Source organism: Podarcis tiliguerta, assembly GCF_965153285.1.
Source record: "Podarcis tiliguerta genome assembly, chromosome: 8".
Taxonomy (NCBI): Eukaryota; Metazoa; Chordata; class Lepidosauria; order Squamata; family Lacertidae; genus Podarcis; species Podarcis tiliguerta.
Window position 1 is genome coordinate 67573341 of NC_139541.1, and position 22535 is coordinate 67595875.

At 47.0% G+C, this 22535-nt stretch overlaps 1 protein-coding gene across 1 annotated transcript; it reads left to right on the forward strand.

Moving 5' to 3' along the window:
• Window positions 1-8255: 8255 nt before the first annotated feature.
• On the forward strand, window positions 8256-13897 carry CITED4 (Cbp/p300 interacting transactivator with Glu/Asp rich carboxy-terminal domain 4). Its single transcript, XM_083456134.1, has 2 exons — window positions 8256-8626; window positions 11801-13897. Exon 2 carries the CDS (start codon window positions 11814-11816, stop codon window positions 12489-12491), a length of 678 nt encoding a protein of 225 aa, XP_083312260.1. The 5' UTR covers window positions 8256-8626; window positions 11801-11813; the 3' UTR covers window positions 12492-13897.
• The last annotated feature ends 8638 nt before the right edge of the window (window positions 13898-22535 follow it).

Here is a 22535-nt window from a genome sequence, read left to right on the forward strand (position 1 = left end):
GGTCCAGGATACCTTCCAGCTCAGTCCGAGATCATCTGGAGGAACTGACACCAGTTACAGAGGCCCAGCTGGCCTCAACTACAAGCCAGGCATCTAATGTCATGACAGTCCCATGTTATGGAATACTCTTCCAGATGCAACAGGACTCCCTCACTTTTGACTTTTAAGCATCTCTTGCAAGAGGAATGTGTCTTATTAAGACCCCATCTACACTACACATTTAAAATGGTACCATACCACTTGGCTTTCCCCCAAAGAATCCTGGGCACTGTATCTTGAGAGTTATTGGGAGAACCCTATCCTTCTCATAGAGCTACAGTTCCCAGAGTTCCCTGGAAAGAAAGACTGGCTGTTAAACCGCTCTAAGAATTGTAGCTCCTTGAGGGGAATAGGGTTCTCCCAACAACTCTCAGCACCCTTAACAAACAGCAGTTCCCAGAATTCTTTGAGAGATGCTATAGTATAGTTCATGGGGAGGCAAACTAAGGCCCAGGGGCCAGATCTGGCCCAATCGCCTTCTAAATCCGGCCCACAAACGGTCCGGGAATCACTGTGTTTTTACATGAGTAGAATGCGTGCTTTTATTTAAAATGCATCTCTGGGTTATTCGTGGAGCATAGGAATTCGTTCATTATTATTATTATTATTCAAAATATAGTCTGGCCCTCCACAAGGTCTGAGGGACAGTGGACCGGCCTCCTGCTGAAAAAGTTTGCTGACTCCTGCTATAGTTGTTTAAAGTAGTATGGTACTGTTTTAAATACATAGTGCAGACGGGGCCAAAGACACAGCTTTGCAGGGCCGATTCAAAGTGCAGAAGTAAGCTCAGCTGCGCAATCTCTATCACTTCCATGGTCAGGGCCGTGCATGGATTTGCATCCATGGGTGTGTGCGCACATGTACTCCCTCCGCAGGTATACACAACAGAGCTGCACACGCTGGATTTGGCAAGTGCACGCTGACAGTTCCAAAGTTACAAACAATCATTACATAATTAAACAATTAATTGACTTAGTCATTGCCTGTTTGAAAAGCCAAAACCCCTCCTTCTGAGCACAGCCCCTGAGCACCCAACCCAACCTCCTGCTGGGGCAGGCCCTGTGTAAACAGAAGGAATCCTCCCAAATGTGTTGAAGGTCAGCGGTCTCTAGCTCCTGAGAGTTGTGCAGGATCTCATCCAAGTGGAAAGACATCCCCACTGCCCTTTTCTAGTGGCTGATTATGGGCTGCTACTATGGAGTCCGTTCCCCCAAACTGTCTCTTGACTTAGGCCTACAGTCAAAAGCACTAGGATGACGGAGCCTACAGTTCAAAGCATACTTACCAGGGAGTAAGCCCCAATAAACGCAGCGTTGTCTTACCTATGAGTAAACACGCAAAAATATACTGCAGGGCAATCATTAAGTCAATGCACAAAACAGTAAAAACCCAAGTATAAATCACCTGACATGTTTACATTCTAAGCGGAATGGTTTTTTAAAAGTTAATTGTTAATTAACTATGGGGAAATGGCAGCTGCCTGCTTGGAAGCATACTTTGGATGACACCTAGTCCAAACTCCTGCTCAGTACTGGATCCCCAGTCTTTATTTTGTTACTTATTGCATTCGGGGGGAAAGATCTGAAAACTCACCTGTTCTCACTAGCTTTTTCCTAAAAGCATTTCTTTATTTGGATTCTGCTGCAATTGAGCTTGGTCACATTCTCAAGGGACTTTTGGCCAGGCATCCCTGGGGCATCTGTCTGTCTTATTAGATTCTACTTTCTTATCATTTTATTTGTGAATATAGTATACATCGGTGATTTTTATTGGAAGCCTATACTCCTAAACATAGCCTACAAATGTTTTAAATAAATATATGGTAACACAGCTGTGTTCATCAGTTGCTTCAAAATTGCGTGGTGTTTTGGTATTTTTTACCAAAGTTGTTGAGCTTTTCTTGCAGTTTTTGAGCTTTTTTTAAGGAAATTCACCAAAGTCTAGCATGTTGTAGCACATAAAATTGGATCCAGACCAAGAACAGAGCAGAGCAGGGATGAGGAACCCCATGCCCACCCTCCCCCCACCTGATATTAGGTGTAGGGGCAGGCAGAGATGTGAATTGCACATCCAATCAACAAGAAAACAGGAATAAACTCTGTGTCCATCAGCATTTGGCTGAAGAGTTCAATCCTGTCTGGTTCAGCAGTGCCTTTGTTTCCTGTGGGGAAGTCACTGGTGCAACCAGACCCTGCAAAATGCAGGATTGAACCTGCCACCCATCAGCTGATGGGCAGGGAGTTCGATCCTGCCAATGAATTCTTCAGGGGAACTTTCTGGTGCAGCAAAACCCTACAGAAAACAGTAGACCTGGCGAAATCATCTGATAGTGAGTTAATCATGGTAATTTCCCATGGATTTCAGTGGTGGGGGGGGGGGGGTTCTAAGTGTGACTTACTACACCTTGATTTCTGAGCAACAGTTATAGGCCATTTTGACTGTACCATAAAGCCTTATTTGTCCCCATAAATATTGCCACCTTCTTAACAATTGGCACCCAGCAGCTAATGATAAATACAGAATCAATACTTTATCCCATCTATCTTCATTTGGCCCACCCCGTATCCCCAGCAATGCTAGCGAAGGGGTAGGTATCAGCTCTTGTTTTGTTATTAAATCAGTTTCTACGAAGACATGGCTGAATGGACCCATGTGTGATGTTCACAAGTAAGAAGGGTGCATGAGTGTGGCTTTTCCCCTTGTACTCATTCAGGGAAAAGATCCTGTGTTAAACAGTACTAGGGATGTAGAGAAGAAAGAGAGTTTGCCTTGGCGGTGAAGAAGAGAGGCTGAAGCAAGAACCTGCTGATTTTGGAGCTGGGGGGGGGGGAGCAAACCACATGGCCCAGAAACTAATCTATAAATATATATCCCCTGGGGGTGGAATGTGACCTCATACTCTACTCATGCAACCACGTTCCCTGTGGGTGAAACATGGGGAAAGTAGCATTGTAACTGGTCCACAGGGAGTGTTGAAATATATCACACACTGTAAACACAAGGAAATGAGGGGTAAATAAGAGGGTAGAAGAACGATCGAGGGCTGAGGCCATGAAGGGATGCCTTGTAAAAAGAAAACCCTGGCCATGAGAGCAGCAACGCTGTTTTAGAAAAATGGCAAGGGCTGAAATATTGTGAGGTCAGGGCAGGGGCTGTAGCTGCCCATCCCCGCTGCCTGTAGGAAAATATTGGGCCACTTTTGTGGAATGTTCACCTTTTGGAATAGTAAATCTCTTGCACTTTGGGGTACCAAGATTAAAAAGGGGGGGGGGTGGATGCATTTTATTCAGTCACAATAAGGAAATATTTGGGCTGGACAGCATGTTTTATTGCATTACAATTTATGTTCCCTAAAATTCAGTTGTAGTGTTATATGTGCAACAGAAGAAACGATAAAAATATTCTTAGAAACCATGTAGCATCTAACACACCACAGAACAATTGCGACAACAGGCAAGAAAACCATTCAGTGGTCCTCCAAGACTGTCAGCAATTTTCAGGTGGTCCACGATGGGGAATGGAGTGGATGGGGCTTTCCAGGGTTTCAGGCAGGTGAATTCCTGACCCAACCTGGAGATACCAGGATTGAAACTGAGACTTTCCGTTTGCAAGGCAGCTGCTCTGCCACTAAGCTACCGTATGTTCCTTCCCCCATGTGTGCCTGCTACACACAGAAGGCTGATGAAGGAGATTTGTTCCCTGTTTTTCCAGAAGGCAAAGTACTGATGGGAAGAAATTCCAGGGAAGCGGGTTTCTGCTAAACATTAGGCAAAACATCCTAACACTAAGAGCTATTTGACAATGGAACAGAAACTGCCTGATTAATGAATTGATTATTACATTTATATTCCACGTACATTCCCCCCCCCCCCCATTTTATGCTCATAACAACCCTGGGAGGTAGGTTAGGCTGAGAGTAAGCAACTGGCCCAAGATCTGGCAGTTCCCTCACTGCGAGAAGCCAAGTTACAGGGAACCAGGCAGAGGGCCTTCTCGGTAGTGGCACCCTCCCACCAGATGTCAAAGAGAACAACAACCACCAGACTTTTAGAAGACATCTGAAGGCAGCCCTGTTTAGGGAAGCTTTTAATGTTTGATGTATTACAGTATTTTAATTTTTTTTGGAAGCTGCCCAGAGTGGCTAGGGAAGCCCAGCCAGATGGGCGGTGTATAAATAATAAATTATTATTATTATTATTATTATTATTATTATTATTATTATTAGCTACATGGCTGAGTGGCATATTGTGATCAGACCCCCATCTGGAACTCAGCTCCTCTGAGTTAGTTAGTGAAAGAAAGAATCTTCCAGCCCTGTGCTTCAACTTATTTATCTACACATGAATGAGCAATCAGGTGTGATTACATATTATTAGTAGGATATGTTGAACGATACTGACAGACCCAAGTTGATCTAGGGCGCTTCTAGGCTAAGTGGGGACTTGAACCCATGTCTCCGTGCTCTAAGTCCAACATTCAAGGTATTTCAATACACTGGCTAAAGCAGGGATGGGGGATCTGTGGCAACGAAGGTGTTGCTGGACTACAACTCCCATCATCCTGGACTGTTGACCATGCTGGCTGGGGCTAATGGCAGATGGAGTTGAAGAATATCTGGAGAGCTGCAGAATTCCCATCCCTGGGCTGAAGGCTTCCAGATATGAGAAGCATTGCGTCCAAAAGGGCCCTCATTCACTGAAATCATCAGACAACAGCATCCTGAACTATGAATCATTCCTAACCTTCTGTTTACGTTGCACTGCTGTTTGTTTTCCAGTGAGTGAATCCACAATGACTCCAGAATCTATTCCCTGTGTGGTAGCAGCCATTAAGACTCCAGCAATCTCTGCATCCACAGGGGAAGTTGGGATTATTTTTCCCAACCTTCATCACTTCTGCACATTGCCTCATCACAACACAGCCCGTGTCTCATTTCTAATTGCATTGCGCAAATCCCCTTTCCTTTGCCAGCCACCCTGGTGCCAAAATCCGAGATGAAGTCAAACTTGTTCTGCCCCACAAATAAATCCACAATGCAAAGAAGAGGTAGAAATAAAATGAAACCTTTTGTATTTTGGATATAAACCACACACTTTTGGCTGAGTTGGATAAGACCCCTCATTGCTCACAAGGTTATTTGTATGCAACATGAACAGGGATCAAATCAGGACTTCTCATTTTCACCAGCCCCTATGAAATTCTCCCATGATCCCCTATCAAATTTGCTTTAACCATTTTTGTTTTGAAGGGCGGGTCCAATACCTCTGTTCTGTCAACACCAAGCAGACATCAGCAGCGGGCTGTGCCACAGCGCTGGAGCTATGGTAGCTGCTCAAGGATGCTGTGCTGTGTGGCACCAGGCCTGAAAACAGGAGGAGGAAGAGCCCAACTGCTAGAACAAAGTTCCTGAGCCAAACAGAGCAGAATTGAAGTCAATATTTGGTGTGTGCTTTCCCAAGCCACTTAACTCCAAGGAAGTAGCAGCAGGTCCACATCACATGCTATTTTTGTATACCTGAGAAAGAGGAACAGAAGATTCTCATCTGCTCCATTTCGCTGCTACCCAAAAGCAGAGGCCTCACGTCTAAAAGTGGAAGTCTTTCGCACAAGGATGGGAAAGGCATACTTCTCAGTGCTTCCCAAACATACAACCATACCATCATCATTGCATTTATTTGTATGCAGCCTTTCCTCAAGAACTGTGTTTATTTATAACCAGCCTTTTTCTCACACCAGGACTCAAGGCAGCTTACAGAAATAAAAACGACATGGATAACATACAGAAAGCTAAAAACCATATACAGGATCATAGAATCTTAGAATTGTAGAGCTGGGAGAGGGACACTGAGGGTCACCTAGTCCAACAATGCAGTGATTTCAGCTAAAGCATCCATGACTGATGGCTACCCAACCGCTGCTTAAAACCCCCCAATAAAGGGGAGTCCCCACCTTCGGAGCGAGTCCAGCCCACTATCAAACAGCTCTTACAGTCAGAAAGTTATTTCTTGTGTTTAGTCAGAATCTCCTTTCTTGTAAGGTAATAGTAATTAAACTATATAAAAATTATAAAACCAAATCTATTAAAATACAGACAGTAAAAACAGCAAAGCACTATTCAAAGCACTTTCCTTAAAAAAAAGTTCCCAAAAGCTTTTCAGAATAAAACAGTCTTCACCTGCCAGCAGAAGGACAGCAAGGAAGAGCCAGTCTAGCCTCTCTAGGAAGCGAGTTCCAAAGTCTGGGAGCAGTTTAAAGAGCCTTACAACAATGCAGTGGTTCAGTTACACTATATTTCTCAATAGAAATATTTTGTAAAGCACAATTTCATAACAGTAGTAGTAGCAAAATAGTAGTAGCAGCAAAAAAGCAACAAAGAACACAGTGTGGAAAACAACATTTCAATATTGTAAATGTACCCTTCAATATTGTCAATGTAAACATTGCACTTCTGGCAGTAGCAGCAGCAAAAATAACAATTTTGAACAGTTTTACCCTGGTCCTAGATATTCTAGTAATGCAATTCATAGGATTAGCTTTGTCTTAGCAATATGAAAAGGTCAAATGAATACAAACTCCAACCAAACAAATGTACAGTAATAACATAAGAATCCTTGGTTTTAGCCTAGTTTTTGAAAGGTGAATTTTGTCCTGGATTTTGCCCCAAAGGGAAACCTCCTCCAGATACTCCAATCCTAGGGAAGAGAGAAAAATCCTATTCTTCGAGATCTAGCAACTTGATACTGCAACCAATCTGAAATTAGGCTGTTTTTGTGGGCCAAAGTCTCATTTGTTGCTTCAGTAAGTAGTCGATTAAGTGTGTCAGGTACATATGCCCTAAGCAAAGAGACACAAAACTGGAGGCGGGCTTTGGAAAGTGAAGCCAAAAGGTCAAGCAATGGAACAGATAAGGAGTAGGTGTGTCTTTCCACTATGTCCAATCGAACGAATGCATAAGCCAACCAGTAGGGGCGTGACCCACTTCTAACAAGCAGGCCATGGTGATAGGCATAACAAGAGCAATACAGTATAAGGAAGAAATAGTAGAAGTTATATGGCAATTGGAAAGGGGGGAGGCAAGCTGGAACAATTCAATTAGAGTTTGAATGTAGGCAAAATATGCAATGGCTCTTTACACCTTCAGAAATGCTGAGTCAATCAGCATCTAAGGTGGGAAACCATTGTCTGTATTCAGGCCCAAACGAAAGGAATTGAATTTCTTGAGAAGTTCTCACGCAGCAGCTTCTCACTGCAGCCTCCCTTTGAAGTTCCTTTGTTATGCTTTCAGGTGTTAACAGAGTTGACGAGTAGGAATGAAAAGCAAAGTGGGGTGCGCAGGAAAAAAAACCAAAAAACCCCAAACAGCAATTCAGGGGACGAGTCACTCAGATGCCCTTATAAACAAAAAAAGTTCCCTCGCTTTTCTTGGAAAACGCTTGGGAAATTAGCAGGAGGAAGGCATCGCGCGCGCGACCAGCGGGAACGCGCCGTATTGCGCCACCCGCTCCTCCCCGTCCAGCGCCCTGTGGTTAATTGAGCCATTCGCGAGGGCCACCTCTTTCCAACCGCGTGGCAGCAGATTAACATCCCCTCTGTATTTGCATAACAAAAGGCAGGTCAGGGCGAGGAATGCGCTCCCCACCGGGGCCCGGGAGTTAATAATAAACAATGCGCCTCGCAATATCTTGGCCGGTAGCCGGGAGCCATCCTCTGCGCCCCCTCACCCGCTCACGCTTCGCCAATCGCCAGGGGAGAGCAAAGGCTGCAAGGATCCTCTCCTCGCCCCCCCCCCCCCGCTTTCCACTCTCTCCCTCTGTCCTCGTGTTTTTTTGCACGCATTCACACGTTACGTGCGCGCACGCCATCGTGTGCAAGATGAACGCCGGCAAGGAGGGTTGTTAGGCGAGCCGGTTTGGAGAGGGAAGGAGGAGAGATGGACAGATGGAAGAAAGCAAGCAAGCAGGCAGGCAGGCAGCGCTTCCCCCCACCCGTCCTTTCCTCTTCCTGCCTTTGCATATGCTGCAAACTCCCGCCATTGTGTTGCAATCCCTCCTTCTTCGGAGATGAAACAAAAACAGGTAGGCGGGACCCTGCGATTCTTCACCTCGGCCCCCTCTTCGCCGCTTTGGAAAAAGCATCCAGGCTGGGGAGGGGGGAGAAGAGCCATTTGGGAGCGCTGGACCAATCAGGCGTAGGGGCGGGGACTTTAGCTCCGCCCCCCCTCCGGCTTCTCCCTCTCTGTGTGTGTATGTATATATATTAAAAAACGCTGAAGTTTAACCTACTTGCAAATACACACAGCGGCGCCTGCGAGGGTTCGGCTGGGAGCCGGAGAAAGAGGAGGCGGAGGAGCAGCAGCAGCAGCAGCCGCCGCCGCCGGAGGGACCCGCCGCTTGGAATTGATGCGGCCGGGCTGGGGGTGCCTTTGCAAGCGCGGCGGGCAGGCTGGCCAGCTCGCTCGTGGGAATAGCAGCCGCGTGTAAGGAAGGAAAGAAAGAGGAGCCGCCGCTTTCCTCCTTCTGCCGAGGTGACTTTTCCAGCCGGGCCATTTGCGAGTTTGCAGCCTTCCCTTCGGATCGCCGCCTTTGGGGTATGTAGCCGAGGAGGGAGCCGAACAAACCACGGCGGGGAAAGGAGGGTGACATTGGGCGTCGAGAGGCTCCGCAGAAACGGCCGCGATCTGAAAACTATTATTATTATTTATTTTTGCATTGCCTGCCGTTCGTCCGGGTGACCAGGAAAACGGGTTTTTTTCCTTCTCCTTTCCAGCCTCAGCACCACCCCGAGCCCTCATTTGCGCGGAGCGCTCCTTCGGCGGCATTGTCTTTTGCTCGGGAGCAGGCAGGGAAGGGTTAAACTTCTGTGTTCAAAGTGCTGATCTTTGTGCTGGCGGAATGTGCCGGGGCGGGAGCTGCCTGGAGCCGGCAAAGGGGAGGAGGAGGAGGAGGGAGAGAAAAAGAGAGGGAAGCGGGGAGGGGGGTTGGCCATGGGAAGCGGGTTAGGGAACGGGCGCGCTGCTCCTTGCATTCTGCGAGGCGCATTACCAGCGCCGGGTTCTGCGATCCGACGGCGTGGGGGAGGTTGCAACAGACTTCTTATTTCCATGCACAAGGTCGCCTTCGTTTATCCGGATGTAAAACCCATTGCATAAATGCTCTGTTCGCTGCCAGCGGCCTGCTTTCGTATTTGCAAGCTGCTTAAGGTGTCCCGGGGTTGGGCAGGAATGACAAATCGGTGACTTAGGGAGGGTGGCGAGGTAACCAACCTCGATTTCATTGCCTACTGAGCTTGCAGCGTCCTTAAGCGGATCTTCATCCTCCCGGGCGGTAGGGGGCAGCATTGTCGTCCCCCTGTCGCTCCTCTAGGGGGCGCCGTGGAGCCTCGGCTTGGGTTAAGAGGGCCACCAGCTTAGATCTGTTTTTAAAAGGGGGTTGGATGAGTGCAAGTCTGTTAAGATAGGGCAATGCATCCTGATATCAGATCCTGTTGGCTGAGTATATGTCAGCTGGGAAGTAAAGGGGGGGGCCATCGGTGGAGGTACTTGTTTCTACATACTTGGAGAACAGAATTTTAAAACCTCAGCCTAAGAGTTGTGGATTGAAAGGGGAAGGGGTGTATGCTGTGAGCTTAAGCACCCATTATTGCACTTTCAAGAACCATGATACATACAAAAGGATTTAGGTTGACAGCCCAAACTTTGTCCCTGAAGCACTAGATAGCCTTGCGGGGGAAAAGCCATGGGAAGAAGACTTCCCCCCCCCTCCCCGCACACACACTTTTTTCCCTTTTCCTCCCCCTGGGAGGCCTAGGCAGAACTACATAACCTTTGCTCCAGGGTGACACTGGTGCCCATGTCGGGACTATTTGTTGGGTGGCGACCGTACGCTGCAACATCATGTTGCAGTTCCCCACTCCGGCCCATATGGAACCTCCACGTTCAGAGGCAACTATCTCGGAATTGCCAGTTCCTTGGGAGCAGCAGCAACAAGCAGAGGGTTGTGTTAAACAGGCTGTGTTTAACAGCCTTTTGGAGGCATTTGGTTGGCTGTTGTGACAAGTGGGCTGTTGCATTTGTCCTGGCCCAGGAAGGGCTTTGTGGTCTCTTGTGTCCTTGGATGTGTGTCCCCTTCTCAGCTGGCCATGGCTGTTGGACAGTTCTGCCTTAGTGGACACTATAGCTGCCTCCCATTATAAACTTTTCCTCCACCCCCAAAGCCTCTCTACCACATGACCTGTTAGGGAAGGGGGAGTCCCTGCCATCTGCCACTGTAGATAAGAGAGAGGTTGTAATTCTATATGTGGATGCACGCACACACAAAGCACGGTTTCCTTCAGTGCATTGGCTCTAGGCCGTTGCCCTAGCCATGATGGGCACAACCTGGGTCCAGCCGGATGTTGCCACACTTAATGCTCCCATCGCCCTAGACATTGGGCCATACTGACTGAGGCTGATTAGAATTGGGGGGCAAGAATACAGGGAGGGCCACACATTTTCCACCCTGGCTTTAGAACAGTGTTTCCCAAACTTGAGTCTCCATCTGATTTTGGACTACAACTCCCATCATCCCGAGCTAGTAAGACCAGTGATCATGGATGATGGGAATTGTAGTTCGGGGGGAAACGGCTAGCGACCCAAGTTTAGGAAACACTGTTTTAGAGAAACAATGAGCAGCTAGCTGTTAACTCGCAAACCAGGTTTGCCTCTCCGCTGAGTTCTTGGCCTAGCCTACCTTGCAAGGTGGTTGAGAGGATGAATGGTGCAGAAGCCGTGTGTGTGTCACTATGAAACACCTTGTCGAAAAGATGTATACAAAATATAACTTCTGGAGCAGGGGAAGGGGGCACTTGGGAGCCCCATACCCTCTAGAATGGGGCAGCCCAACTTTTCACACCAAGTGGCTGCAAGAGTAAGGTGCGAGGCTCTGGCAGGGTCCCTCCTTCCCAAATGTGGGAAAGTGCTAAGGAGGCTTTGGAAAGGAGGCGGGAATACTGTGGGACTCTGTCAGAGCCTCCCACCGCCTTCCCAAAGCCCACTTCCTTGCTTACCAGCTTTGGGAAGGAGGCACGAAGGCTGGGGGCTGCCAAAAAAGGCCTTGACCACCCCGCTGTAGACTCATGTGTTGCTATCCCAGGAGCAGGCTAGCATATGTCATGGCAGCAGTGTTAGAAACTCGGGTATATAAGCTAGGTGCCAAATGGCCCCATAAACCATAGTTACAGTCGCCAAAACAGAATGTCTAGCTGCCATTTTTGAGGAGGCGGCTCTAAAGCCTTAATTTTCAAATGATGGGGCTGACTGCGATTGATTCTCAGTTGAACATCTGGCTAGTTCAGAGGACAACCTTGAGCTAGGTTAATAAGTTGGAGAACTTGAAGAAGAAAAGTCACTTGATCCAGGGACAGTCCACATATATATCGGCCTATTCTGACCTCTTTTTCTTAACGGTGACTGCTGCTGCTGCTCAGGCTGCACAGAAAAAGTGTTTGGGGTTCCTGAAATTCATTCCAGCTGGGCAGGTTTAAAAGATAACAGCTGAGAAAATCCTACAGGATGTGGTGTTAGCGTGTGATCCAATGATCCCTGGGCACACACCTTTCCAGGTGGCAGAGATATCAGGCTCTGCCCTGGCTCCAAGCATCTTGGTTGCAAGCGGATGTTGGCCAGGGTGCAAAATGTGCCTTGCTAATTTCAAACTTCATGGTTTTTTGGGGGGGCGGGACCCTGTGCTGCCTTGTATGTGACCCTCCTCCTTTTGTCTTCCAGTGCCCATCTTGCGATGGCTGACCACATGATGATGTCGATGAGCCACGGGGTGAACGGGATGCAGGGCTACCGGATAGGCATGAACGGGATGCAAGGCCCTCCTCCTCAGCAGCAGCACGTGCTAAGGACGCTCCCCACCAATCACCAGATGATGCAGTACGGAGGCCCTGCCCTGGACGGAGGCATGAGGCAGAGGCCCAGCATCAATGGACAGATGGGGCACCACCAGGTCCCAGGCGCCATGATGTTCAGCAATCCGAGCCAGCAGCAGCAGCAACAACAACAACAACACCAGCAGCAGCAACAACAGCAGCAGCAGCAGCAACAGCAACAATACTTGGGACCGGTGGGCACTCAGCAGCTCATGGCTAGCATGCACTTGCAGAAACTGAACACGCAATACCAGGGCCACCCCCTCATGGGCATGAGCAACGGGCCCATTGGGGCAGGGGTGCCGCAATACAGGATGGGGCCCGGGCAACACCTGGGGATGCAGCACCTGCCCTCTCCGGCCCTGACCTTGAACGTTATGGACACGGATCCCATCGACGAAGAGGTCTTGACGTCTCTGGTCATGGAGCTCGGCTTGGACCGGGTTCAGGAGCTGCCCGAACTCTTTCTGGGACAGAACGAGTTTGACTTCATCTCGGACTTTGTCAGCAAACAGCAGACCAGCGCCATCAGCTGTTGAGGTGGCTCTGCTGTGGGCGCTTCTGTTTGTGGCTTGATCATCACCACCACACACCCCTACTTCCTGATCTCCCCCCTGCACAGATCTACAGGCTTTCCCAGGTTGCCCTTGCCCTCACCTCCTGGAAATAACAATGGACAATCATTTGGAGGCTTCCCTCCCCCCCCAACCCTCTTTTTTGCTTTGCACTGTTGTGCTCCTCTTGTGTAGGGGGAGGGGGGAGGAATCGGAAAGGTGTCTGTGTTGTTGTTTTTTGCAGACGAGACGGCGCAGAGATGGAGTCGTGTACTCGGGTTGTGCCTATGGCAGCTACAGAATTTCAAGAAAAACAAAATGGCCTTTTTTTTTCACCTGCATGGCCTTCTCTCTCCCCCCACCCTGCAAAAAACAAAAAAAACAACTACCGTCTTGAGTTTGGGCCACAAAGGGGGGCAAGTTGCTGAGAATCCACTCCGCTGTTGGCTTTGCCAAGAAAGTCTAGCAAGCCCCTCTACATTCAGTGTCTGGTTTTTATTTTTAAGCCATTTTTTTCACTGAAAGAGTGGGCAGGAGGTAAAAAAAAAGTAAATGGCTTGCTCTTCCTTGTAAGCCTCAATCTCTTTATTGCTCCTCAGTACTGTGGAATTAGCAACCAGTCTCTCTCCTTGACTTGAAGAGATCAGTGCCCTCAGGTTGTGTTTTGTTCTGTGTTCTTTTTTACTTCCATCGGGTTTTTGTTTTGTTTTTAAAGCAAAACTTCAGCGGATGACATTTTGGGGTTCGGTGCAGGGGAGAGTGGGATTAACCAATCGGTTATAAGATCCTTTGACTTCCTTTTGCGGCTACTACAAACACGGGCTTTTAAGATGCCATCGGAGCTCTTCTTTCTCTGCCTCTGAAACCAAATAAAATCCTTGTAATTGTGTATATTACTGATTCTTTTTTTAAAAAAAAAATCTTATTTATCACTTGTGTGTTTCTAGTCCGTATTTATTTGGAAGGACTCGGATTTATTTGCCTTCTGAGATTATTGGGAAGGGCTAACGATAAAGGCTGGGGAATTCATGCCCCTCCACATTTCCATGGGGTTTTTGTTCTGCTATCAGTAACTGAGAGCAAGGCTGAAAAAAAACAAAAACCAGCACCCTATCTATCTCCCTCCTGGGGCTCAAATGTAAATTCTTAGTTCTTAATTGTGTTTCTCAGAAAAGAGGAAAATAAGTTTGCGGCTGAGCAGCTTGTTTCCTTTCTCGGTCTCGTTTCCAAAGGCTTTTGGAAAGTTTGCTGCTCAGGTTGGCAGGCCTCTGGAGCTTCTACTGTCCCCTCTTGTCGCAAGCACACGGTAGCACATCATTGTTGATCGATGAAGTGAGAATGTACAGGTGATTTTTTTTTTCCAAAATAAAAGCTGAAACCTCAACACTGAACCTGTTTTGTTTGGGTCGTGCCTCTTGCTTTTTAAACCTCCCTGTTTAGAAAATGCAGCGTGGGTCCTGGAAGTGGTTGAAAGTCTCTGGGTTTCCTGTCTTTTTTTTCTAAAAAGTGACTTGGGTGAGCTTATGTCTCTCTTGGACAACCCTAAGTAGTCCCGTTTTCTCTACGAAACCACAGCACATGTGCAAAGCTAAGCGAGAGTTTCTTGCTTGTCTGGAAACAAGAGGAGGGACTGTTTGCTCAGCACCTCACTTGCATGCAGAAAATCCTAGGTTCAGTTACGGCAGATCCCATTAAAGAAGGATCTCCAAGGAGCAGGTGCTGGGAAGAACCTCTGCCTGCTGGCCTGGAGAGCTGCTGCCAGTCCGTGTACACAATGCTGGGCTCAGTGGACTAGTGCCCTGGCTTTGTATAAGGCAGCTTCCAATACATTCAATGACTTCACATGAGTTGCAGGGGGGGGGGAGGGTTGTATTAAAGATGCCTTTTGAAATTACCTTTATACCTCCCACTGTCAGCTTCAAATACATGGTCTTCTATATAGAACTGGCAGGGTAGTCTCTCTGATCTAAATAAGATGAGTCAACAACATTTTGGCGTTTGCGGCCGGACTAAATTTAGGTTTTGTTGGTGTGCCTCGAGTAAAAAGGAAACGGAGATAAACTAGCAGTTAACTGCATTTCTGCCTGGTTTGCCAATGTACACAACTAGTAACTCAATCCAGCGCCGGTTCTTTATTCCTACTGTTGTACCACCTGCCCCCCCAAAAAACCCCACCTATCGTAATTGTTGATTAAATTTAGCATTTCCGTTTCTTCCTGTGAAAATGGTTTAGTGAGGAGTTGACTTGCTTACCTCTGCAGGTTTGCTGAGTCCTGTGTGTCTGTATGCCTTGGATTACAAAGCCCTTGTTAACTGGCTGCCTTAATATTTTGTGGTGAAGAGCGTCCGGAGAAGCAGATGGGGCAGAGATGTAGAATTCAGGGCAGAGCGAAACAGGGTAGATTTTAGGTTGTTCACATTAAACAGCAAATTAAAAATTTCTCCTGACATGTCTGTACCTCTGTCTGTGCTGCCATTTTGCCATGCTTGTAAAGTCTGATCTTACTGCAACTTCTCAAAAACTGGACACCCCATGTGTCTCTTATGCAAAGTCTAGTGGTGACCTCTGATGAAGTATTTTCCTAGGAGCATAGTTTTAATTCCATTTATATCCCTCCTTCCCTCTGAGGTGCTTAAGGTAGCGCTCTGCCCCTCTCCACATTATCCTCACAAAAACTCAAGATTTTGGATTCCCCCCCTCCTGTGGGCCAGCACTATATTTTGTGTGTGTGAAATGTATTTATTTTATTCCTGAAAACCTCCAAGTGGTTGCATAAAATAACCAATGAAAGCAGATGTTAAAAAGCCTAGCATTTATTAAAATAAAAACAGCTGTGTTAAAAAGATGAAGCAACATATGAAAACGAACACAGCTTCTAATGTGTAGTTCAAAACTGCTGATTTTACGCAGCGTACCTGTGATTAAACAATACAATTTTGTGTTGCTTTAAAAGTGGATAGATCTGCAGTCAAGCAGGAGATAAAACAGTTTTCCCGGAAGTTCCAGTAAAAAAAGCTATTGGCCCCTGATATTGGCCAGTGTTATGTAGCGTTTCCGTGTGCTGCTCTGGTTCGCCAGAAGCGGCTTAGTCATGCTGGCCACATGACCCGGAAGCTGTTCGCCGGCTCCCTTGGCCAATAAAGCAAAATGAGCACCGCAACCCCAGAGTCAGCCACAACTGGACCTAACTATGAGGGGTACCTTTACCTTTATGTAGTGGTTAGAATGTCAGGCTAGGACCTGGGAGACCAGTGTTCAAATTCCGACTTCGCCTTGGAAGCTCACAGGGTGACTTTGGGTCAGTCATTGCCTCCCAGTCTAACCTACCTCACAAGGTTGTTGTGGGGATTAAATGAGGGGGGTGAAAACGATGTACACCACCTTGAGCTCCTTAGAGGAAAAGGTGGGGTAATAAAATTATTTCTATTATTATTATTATTTGTAACCAGCCCATCTCCTGGGTTGTCCCAGCCACTCTGGGCAGCTTCCAACACACATAAAAGCTTAATAAAACGTCAAATATTAAAAACTTGGTGATTCAAGGCTGCTTTCAGATGTATTCTAAAAGTTGTGTGGTTCTTTATCTCCTTGACATCTGATGGGAGGGCGTTCCACAGGGAGGGTGCCACTACCAAGAAGGCATTCTGCCTAATCGCATATAAATGCAATCAATAATTATTGTTCAGATACAGTTACCCTATTACATGCTTGCACTGGAGCTGTAAAACAACAGCTTGGTCTATGACTGAAGCAAATTTCTCCAACCTGATGCCGCCCAAAACTTCTGGAGGGCGAAGAATGGTCTGCAGGAATGTGATGTGAAGTTCTTGAAAGTAAGCAGCTCTGGGACGGCTAGGGGTTTGGATAGGAGGCAACAAAGAAATAATTCTTGGTTCCTAGATGTAAAGTATTACGTGACCCTGTGTACAGGGAACAGCAAAAAGTGTAAATGGGATGTCAAGAAGAAGTAGCAAGGGTCTGTGGTAATAAGCAGCTGGACCTCTTAATACCTACAGACAAAGAACACCTGAAAGAGGAATTGCAAAACAACCACCACAAAGGATATATTCACATTTTCAGGAAATCGACAGTTGTTGCAGAGGAGATACTGTGTGTTTTTGTTTGTGTGTGTATGAGAGAGAGAAAGAGAGGGTTACATACTCTTCAGGTTACATAAGCTTCAGGTTACAGACTCCGCTAACCCAGAAATAGTGCTTCAGATTAAGAACTTTGCTTCAGGATGAGAACAGAAATCGTGCTCTGGTGGTGTGGCGGCAGCAGGAGGCCCCATTAGCTAAAGTGGTGCTTCAGGTTAAGAACAGTTTCAGGTTAAGAACGGACCTCCAGAACGAATTAAGTACTTAACCCGAGGTACCACAGTAACTTCCAACTTTTGTCATATTTTACTTTGATATATACGACATCTTCCCTCTGTCAGATGAGACCATTTCTCTATCTAGCCCACTCCAGGATTTCAGGGAGAGAGAAAGGTGTTCCAAATGGCTTGCACAACTGATTCTTTAAACAAAAAAATAAAACCCAGTTCTGGCACCTCTCAGGTGGGCGCCATTCCAAGAGAACGAGGGAGGCATTCATGGTGAGTTCCAGAGCACCTATTTTTCTAGAAAAATAGCACTGCTTGTAACTTTAGAACTCGTGGATTTCCGATGAAGCTGAACGTGGAAACGTTCAGGGCAGATTTTACAAAGTAGTCACACAGCACATACCGTCAGTGGCGTAGCGTGGGGGGTGCAGGGGGGGCCGGCAGCACCGGGCGCAACATCTGGGGGTTAGGTTTAGGGGGCGCAAATCCACGGGTTAGGGGGCGCAAATTACTTGCCCCGGGTGCTGACAACCCACGCTACGCCACTGCATACCGTAGTTATAGACTATGGAATTGGCTTCCACGGGAGGCAGCAATGGCTGCCAATTGGGTTGCCTTTAAAAGAGGATTCGACAAATTTTGGGGGGATATGGCTATCCATGGCTTCTAGCTATGATGGCTGTGCTCTGCCTCCATGGTTGGGGTCTGTATGCTTCCAAATGCTAGGAGCTAGAAACCACAGGAAGGGAGGGTGCTTTTGCTCATGGGTCCTGCTTGGGGGGCTTCTCATAAGCACCTGGAGACCCATTGTGAGACTAGATGGGCCATCGGCCTGATTCCGCAAGGCTCTTCTGTACTCAGATGGAGCGATGATGACCTGACTTGCTAGAAGGCAGTTTCCGATGTTGTGTCTTGGCATGTTTTAAGAAGCCATAGCATCACAGAACAGATGCCAGCGCTGAATCCTGGCTTATTAACACCCCTGGCAGAGCTGTGAACAAATGTTATGACTCCCGAGCTGCCGCCTCCTTTCAATTGCATCATGGGTCGTTCTGAGCCCGGTCACCTTCTCTCAGCGGCTGACTAGCGGTCAACATACACAAACCCCCAGCCTGCTGCGCAACAACAGGAAACGCTCATGACAAAGGGCCACTTCATGCGCTTCTTGGCCTGGAACAATTGTTCATTGATGGGATTATTCTCTGCTCCTCTCACATGAAGAGACCACTTCTCCAAACAGCATTTGGCTTGCTCTAGTTATCGCCAGGTATGTGAACTGGAGCTTCTCTCCAGCTCTTAACAGCTTGCTCTCAGCTTGTTGCCATGATCTCTGTGACTGGGCGCACAGCACACATTTAAAGCACATGACTTCCCCAAAGAATCTGGGGAACTAGAGTGACTTAAGGGTGCTGGGAACTATAGCTTTGTGAAGGGGAAAGTACAGTTCTCAGGATTATTGGGGAGAAGCCTTATGCTATAACTTGTTTTAATTTTTATTATGTATTTTGTGGTTTTATATCTTGATTTCATTAAGTGAACCGCCCTGAGACTCCTGGGTATAGGGCGGTATATTATTATTATTATTATTATTATTATTATTATTATTATTATTATTAACAACAGTGCTTTTTCTGGGGGGATGCAGGGGGACGCATACCCCTAAACATTTTGTGAATCTAAGTTTGGCCTCACTGAGGGGCAGTATTTCAATATGAGTAGGAAAATGAGAGTACCCCTGAACATTTTTTTAGAAAAAAGCACTAATAATAATAATAATAATTTTAAAAGTCATGATATCAATGTATGGTATGTACGCAACTTGTATCCCACTTCTTCCACTGACATTCCTCCCAAATGTCTGCAGAGATGAAACACATCCCCTGCCCCCCAGTTTAACATAGTTTAACAGCAACAGCAGCTTAACAGTTTAACCGCAACAGCTCATCATATGCTGAGGAAATAGGTAGATTAATTCCTCCTCTTGTCTGGATCTAGGCTAGTCCTGCGACAGACTATCAGGGTCCAAGAAGAGGCTTCTACGAAGGTGTGAAACCCACGTTCTTTGCCAGTGGGGAGATTCGAGAACTGAAGCAAATCAGAACAGGGCAGGATTTCAGCAATCCGACTTGTGCGTTTGAGTGGCGGATCACAATACGGCACATGCAAAAGGTCCCAGGTTCAGTCCCTGCCTAGCATCTCCAGTTCAAAGGACCAGGCAGCAAATGATGGAGGCAGTCAGAGCAGACGATGTTGGCCAAGACTGACAGCCTGATATGGCAGGGGCGAAACTAGGCTTTATTTCATCTCGGTGAAAGACCCAGTTTGGCACACCCCATGTACATTTGTGTTCACACACAGGGTGGGAGCCTCAATGGCGCCCCTCTGGAGGCTTCACCCCGGGCAAAAAATGTGGCTACCGCTCAGGATATGACATAAGGGGAGGCAGGTATGACCCTGTGTATTTATTCTGAGAACAACAGGAGAGGGCTATATATTACTTCCTGGAAGCCTCTCGCTGGTACTTGAGTGAAACATGAAAATGAGCAACATGGACCTTTTGCCTCTTACAGGGTTCTTAAGTCATGCTATCCCAATTTCTTCCCTGATCTCCAAGAGCCAGCAAAGCCGAACATCTCCAGAGAACTCTTAATGCCAATCCACAGGGGACAGAAAAAAGAGCTTCCACCCTATTGAAAAATAAATCCAAAGGGCTGGGGTTCTATCCGCTCTGCAAGATTGCACAATTTTATATTATTTTTACACTGTGTACAGCCTGTGCACACTGCCAGCCTGTTCTTGTGCCCTGTTTTCTTTTGCTTTCTTCCTTTTGCTCCAAGGCTCATGTGTGGCACATGTGTGCACATGCATGCACACACCTAGATGCATGTGCATATTGACACACAGTGCCTGGAGTAAACAGAATAATTGGACTGCCAGGAATTAACTTGCTTGTCATACCACTAAACATTTTTTTTAAGTCTCGTGAGTTGCATAATTAGCATTAGACATTGGGTGTTGTTGTTTTAAGTCTATGCTGCCATCTTGGGGCATGCTTCCTTTTGTTTTGTTGCTAGAGCTTCGATGTGCTGCCTCAGCACACAAAGCCCTTCAAGTCCTTAAGATGCTACAAGGCTTTTTGTTAATTTTGCTGCAACAGACCATCATAGCTACACTTTTGGAAATTGGAAATTGTCATTCTACTCAGATCCATGCATAATCTTCTGACAGCAGGACAGGGATGCAGAGGAAGGAGACTGAGAGTATGGCCGTAATATTCATAATAATGATAAATTAAACTATTTATTCATATTTATATCCCGTGTTTTCTCCAAGGAGCTGAAAGTAGCACCCATAGTTTTCCCCGCCCTATTTTCACTTCACAACAACCCTGCAAGGGAGGTGTCTGGCCCAAAGTTACTAACAAGCTTCCTGGCTGAGTGGGGATTTGAACAAGCGTCTCCCACATCCTAGTCCAGCACTCTGGCAGCGTGGTGTAGTGGTCAAGAACGGTGGACTCGTAATCTGGTGAACCGGGTTCGCTTCCCCGCTCCTCCACATGCAGCTGCTGGGTGACCTTGGGCTAGTCACACTTCTCTGAAGTCTCTCAGCCTCACTCACCTCACAGAGTGTTTGTTGTGGGGGAGGAAGGGAAAAGGAGATTGTTAGCCGCTTTGAGACTTCTTAAGGGGAGTGAAGGGATGCGGGTGGTGCTATGGGTTAAACCACAGAGCCTAGTGCTTGCCGATCAGAAGGTCGGTGGTTCGAATCCCCGCAACGAGGTGAGCTCCCGTTGCTCGGTCCCTGCTCCTGCCAACCTAGCAGTTTGAAAGCACGTCAAAGTGCAAGTAGATAAATAGGTACCGCTCCGGCAGGAAGGTAAACGGCGTTTCCGTGCACTGCTCTGGTTTGCCAGAAACGGCTTAGTCATGCTGGCCACATGACCCAGAAGCTGTATGCCAGCTCCCTCGGCCAATAAAGCGAGATGAGCACCGCAACCCCAGAGTCGGTCACGACTGGACCTAATGGTCAGGGGTCCCTTTATCTTTACCTTTAAGGGGAGTGAAAGGTGGGATATCAAGTCCAAACTCCTCCTGCTCCTCCTTCTCCTCTTCTTCTTCTTCTTCTTTCCCACTCAGTAACTCTCAAAGCGGTTTACAGACAATACAGCACAGAAATAAAACAGAAAGTGCAAATCAACACGTCAATGAAAGTGCTTAACATCCGTAATAAAACAAGAACTGATTACTATACAAATTGAACAGGGGATCAGCAGGGATACAGCTGGTTCCTGAATAGGGTAGCAAGGTTCTGAATTAACAATGGAACTGGGCAATTTGTTTAGATAGTCACTAAAGGAGCTACACTGATTGTCAGCTATGTTTCAGGCAAGAGCCATCAAAGTGCATTAGGTTCACTCAAGCTGGGGTTTAACAAGCTGCAAAGTGGCAAGCCCTGAAATCATTCCTAAACTAGGAAACGCAGGGCGATAATAGGAACTGCATTGCCAAAAACAACTGTCTGTAGGTTAACCAGCCTTCATCTCCATGATTCTATATTTGATACCTTAGAATTCTTATGACACAAGCCATGGCTGCACAACCCTAGGCAGCGCTCAAATACACAACGCTGCTATTGTTATTGTTGTTTTGTATTTTTTGTATAAGCACAGGCTTCAGCAGTGGGCACAAAACTTAGCATGAGGAGAATGCTGTTTTTAATTTGTTTGCTTTTAAAAAGCAAGCTCCTAGCCCCTTCTGCTTGGAAATGCGTGACTAATATCTGGTGAGGTTTCAGAACCAGAAAGAGGACTTCCAGAGACCAGGGGATACTCCTCTTGAGCTCCTTACCCCTCCCTATGATGAACGTATTAGGCAAAGTAATAAGATATATGCACTTTGGAGTCATTTGCATTTTTAATAGGTGACCCAGATTTCAGATTTCCTTGGTCCTTTGGAACAGAATCTTGACAGCTTTAGCTAGAAAGTAGGTCTGCGGTCTTCACAGTACATTTGAGCAATGGAAGTTGTTCCATAGGGCCAAGGGGCCATTGTCCCAAAAGCCATGGCCTGCCTTCAGTCAGCCTTTACCCACCTGCCTGCCTTAGAACCAGTCCATGGGGTTTGACCTGGCTGCCACCTTCCCCCTCCGTAGACTCAGCCTTGCCTTTGTAGAACACAGCAGGGAAGAGGATGGGGTCGAAATTAGAATTTGTTGCCTCTGCCTGCAATTGGCTCTGGCTCCCCCTGCGGTTGGACTCCTTGCTTTCTGCCCTTCCAGTTCCAATGGGCACCATCTACCACTGCAGTCGAGTAATGTGCCAGAGTAAGAATGGGGCAGCAGAGTGCAAGCAGTGTTTTTCAGAGACAATTGGTTCAAGTGCCATACTAAAGCTCAGCTCCTTCCCATGCAGCTATGCTATGTTGTTGTTCAGGATGACATGAAAGGGGAGGGAAATGACTCTAGTTAAAGGTACGCACTGCTAAGCTCCATGCCCTCAGATGCTTGTCGGTCAAACCACATCTTCTGCTGCCACTGCCAAGTGAAGTGAGACAGGGGCCTCCCAAGGAGAGAGCCTTTTTGGTAGTGGCACCCTAGCTGCAGAAAAGACTCCTCAGAAAGGTTCATCTGATGACTCTGCAGTGGTTTCAATTTGAGGCAAAGACCCAGGCTTTTAAACTTTGTAGGAAACTCTGTTGTTTGTAGG